The sequence below is a fragment of the Ailuropoda melanoleuca genome, unplaced genomic scaffold (genome assembly GCF_002007445.2).
Source record: "Ailuropoda melanoleuca isolate Jingjing unplaced genomic scaffold, ASM200744v2 unplaced-scaffold72535, whole genome shotgun sequence".
Classification (NCBI taxonomy): domain Eukaryota; kingdom Metazoa; phylum Chordata; class Mammalia; order Carnivora; family Ursidae; genus Ailuropoda; species Ailuropoda melanoleuca.
This window is the reverse complement of record NW_023247765.1, coordinates 1-2,928: the sequence shown is the minus strand read 5'-3', so window position 1 is coordinate 2,928 and position 2,928 is coordinate 1. Positions and strand designations below refer to the sequence as shown.

Below are 2,928 nucleotides of genomic sequence, written 5' to 3'. Positions count from 1 at the left end.
CGGCCCCCACTCGCCCCCGGGACACCCCCCAAATCCAAGAATGGTTCGGTCCATAGCCACATCAATGTTTATTCTGCAAGTCCGGGTTCCACAGCCTGTGACACTCCCTCCCCCGCCCCTCCCCGCCTCGTGAAGTGGCCCGGGGCCGAGCCCCGCCCCCAGCTCTGCTCAGCCAACCGCCGCCCAGCTTCCGGAGTCTCATTTGCATTTCCGGGCTCTTTGGCCCAATGGAAAGGTAGCACTCCACCTCCCCTCCCGAGGGGGTGGTACTCCCGGTGGACTGCACCACTCTTGGGAGCGAAGGACGGGGGCGAAATGATTCCACTGAGGTCCCAATGACAGGAGGGTGGTCTTCAGGGTGAGGAGTTCAGCGGAAGAGGGGATTCTGGCCTTGGAAGAGTCCCAGCAGCCCACTGTCTGGGGCAGGCTCCTTGATGACCTTCTGGATCTGTAGGGGGGAAGAGGAGGGTTCAGAGGAGTCAAGAGTCCCCATCTCTATGACAGATTTGGAGGGGCACTTCTCCATTTTCATCTGCCTTGCCATCTTGGCAGCAACTGTCCAAGCCAACCACTTGCTCTTCTCAAAACTTTTCCTTGGGCCTCCCTTCCGCCATGGCTGCCGGGGTTAGCTCCTGATCATCTGCCATCCTGGTCCACTTTGCTGGCTTGTACCAAGGCCCTGTCCTGGAGCTTCTTGTCTATACTGGCTCCTGCTTAAATAATCTCACCTCCCCCATCCCTCTCAACCCCCAAATCCAGCCCATGCCTTGCCCTTCAACTCCAGATTCATTGATCCAACTGCCTCTTAGACGTGGATCACCACCTGACCTCTCACACCGACAGTCTTCCCCCAGTCAGTAGACCACAGGATGCACAGATGCTCAAGCCCCTTCTCTGGGGCCACCTTCTCCCAAAGCCCCACACTGCACCCATCACAGGCCCCACTGTGCTTGCTTCCAGAAAAATCAGCAAAGTCTGCATCCCCACTGCCTCCACTCTGGTCTCCCTCCTTCCTGCCACCCACCCACATCCATGGGCCACCCAGGACCAAACTGCAGATCTGACCATGGCTGGCTCCCTTGTGCAAAACCCTCAAATCTTTGAGAAGATGGGGCTCTGGCTCCTCTCTGCCTCCCTTCCTCCCACACTCACCGAGGGCTCACCATGCCCTGCTACAGTTTTCTGAATAAGGCAAGTTCAGTTCCACCTCCAGGCCTTTGCCCTAGCTGTTACTTCTGCCAGGAACACTTTTTGGATGACTGGCTCTAGTCCTACTTCAGGTCTCTGCTTCAAGGCCACTCCTGGGGAAGGACCTCCCTGCTGCGAGCCCCCATCTTATTTCTTGCACACTCTGAACATCCCCTTCTAGCTTCTGGCCACAACGTATAACTGAATACAGACTGGCTTTTGCTGTTGCCCCAGGACCTGCCACAGTGGTTGGCCCACAGTAGGTGCTTAACAAATGCTCAACAGCACTGAACTAAGAGGAGGGAAAGGGGCAGACCTCGGAGGGCTGGGCACCTCCCGCCACCCTGAGGGCCAGGGGTAGTGGCTGCGGGGGTGGAGGACAGAGAGGAGGGTCACAGGGCTCCCATCTACAGGGCCTCTGCCAGACTGTTCTTGCCTGTCTGCCTGGCTGCCTCCTGTACCTCTCCCCAGGAGGCCTCCCACACCACCCCCTGCAACCCCCTCCTCTGCACCCCAGCCCTCCCAGTCCCCTCCCCTGCCTTCTCTCTCTCCTGTCCTCATGACCATCTGACAGCTTCTCTCATGGAACTTAGAACTTTGCTCGCCTGGAGGTGGCAGCCTGCTGTGTTCCCAGATGTATTCTGTCAACCCATATGTGGTGGGTGCTGGAAAGGGAGGCAAGGGAGGTCGGGGAGCGGAGCCAGTACCTCCTTAAACTGGGGGTGGGCGGCATCACCCACAAGCTGCAGAATCAGCCCTTCACTGGTGGAGAGGAAGGCGCCACTCTGCCGCATCCGGGCCAGCGCCACCAGCCTGTCCACCTGGCTGTGAGGGGGAGGGAGGCCGTTGATGCCTCAGCCTGGACACCAGACCCCCAAGCTCAGCAGGGATCCCACCCCCTGGTTCTTCCTGGGCACCCCATCTGTACCCCACACGCACCCTGCCCCCAGCAGGACCCGCTCACCTGCGAGAAGAGCAGGCGTCCACCACCACATGGACCTGCAGCCCGCGGTCCAGGAGGTCCAAGGTGGTGTTCTGGGGACACAGGAATGTCAAGGCCAACCCCAGACAGGAACGGGGGTCTGGGGTGAGGGACTGGGGAGCTGGGATGGGGATGAGGGAGGATCCGATTAGGGCAGAGGGCCCCAGGTTATAGCAGGATCCTAGGGCAGGATGGGAGCACCAGGCAGAGAGGGGTCCTGAGTGAGGATGAAGGTCCCAGGTCAGGAATGGGGTCCTGCCAGGACAGAGGGTTCTGGGCCAGGGAAGATGTACTTAGTTGTGGGTCTCACCAGGATGCAGGCCTGTGTCTCAATGCCGCAGAGGAGTACAGAACGCAGCTGCGGCCGGGTGTCCAGCTCCCGTTGCACCGCAGGCACCATGCTGAAGCAGGTTTTGGCCAGCGGCTGCAGGCCTTCAGCCCCCAGCTCAGGCACGGTGGGGCCCAGGCCTTCTGGGTACTGCTCTGTCAGCACAGCGGGTACCTCCAGCAGCCTGGCCACCTGTGCCAGGGAAGGGGACAAAGCCTTGAGCCTGAGGGAGGGGCCTGTGGGGTTAGACTCCTGGGTCTGAGGGAGGAGGGGCTGGGGGCCTGGACTTCTGGGTCTGAGGGAGGAGGGGCCGGGGGGGCCTGGACTCCGGGGTCTGAGGGAAGAGGGGCTGGGGGCCTGGACTCCTGGGTCTGAGGGAGGAGGGCCTGGGGGGGCCTGGACTCCTGGGTCTGAGGGAAGAGGGGCTGGG

General features: G+C 61.0%; 1 protein-coding gene across 1 annotated transcript; it reads right to left on the bottom strand.

The window, feature by feature from the left end:
• Positions 1-52: 52 nt before the first annotated feature.
• ISOC2 (isochorismatase domain containing 2) lies at positions 53-2,756 on the bottom strand (the record flags this gene model as incomplete). The annotated part of the gene is made up of 4 exons (XM_034653114.1): positions 53-448; positions 1,896-2,013; positions 2,153-2,223; positions 2,481-2,756. Coding segments are annotated over 4 exons (546 nt in total), but the record flags the coding sequence as incomplete, so codon positions are not given.
• Between the last annotated feature and the right edge of the window lie 172 nt (positions 2,757-2,928).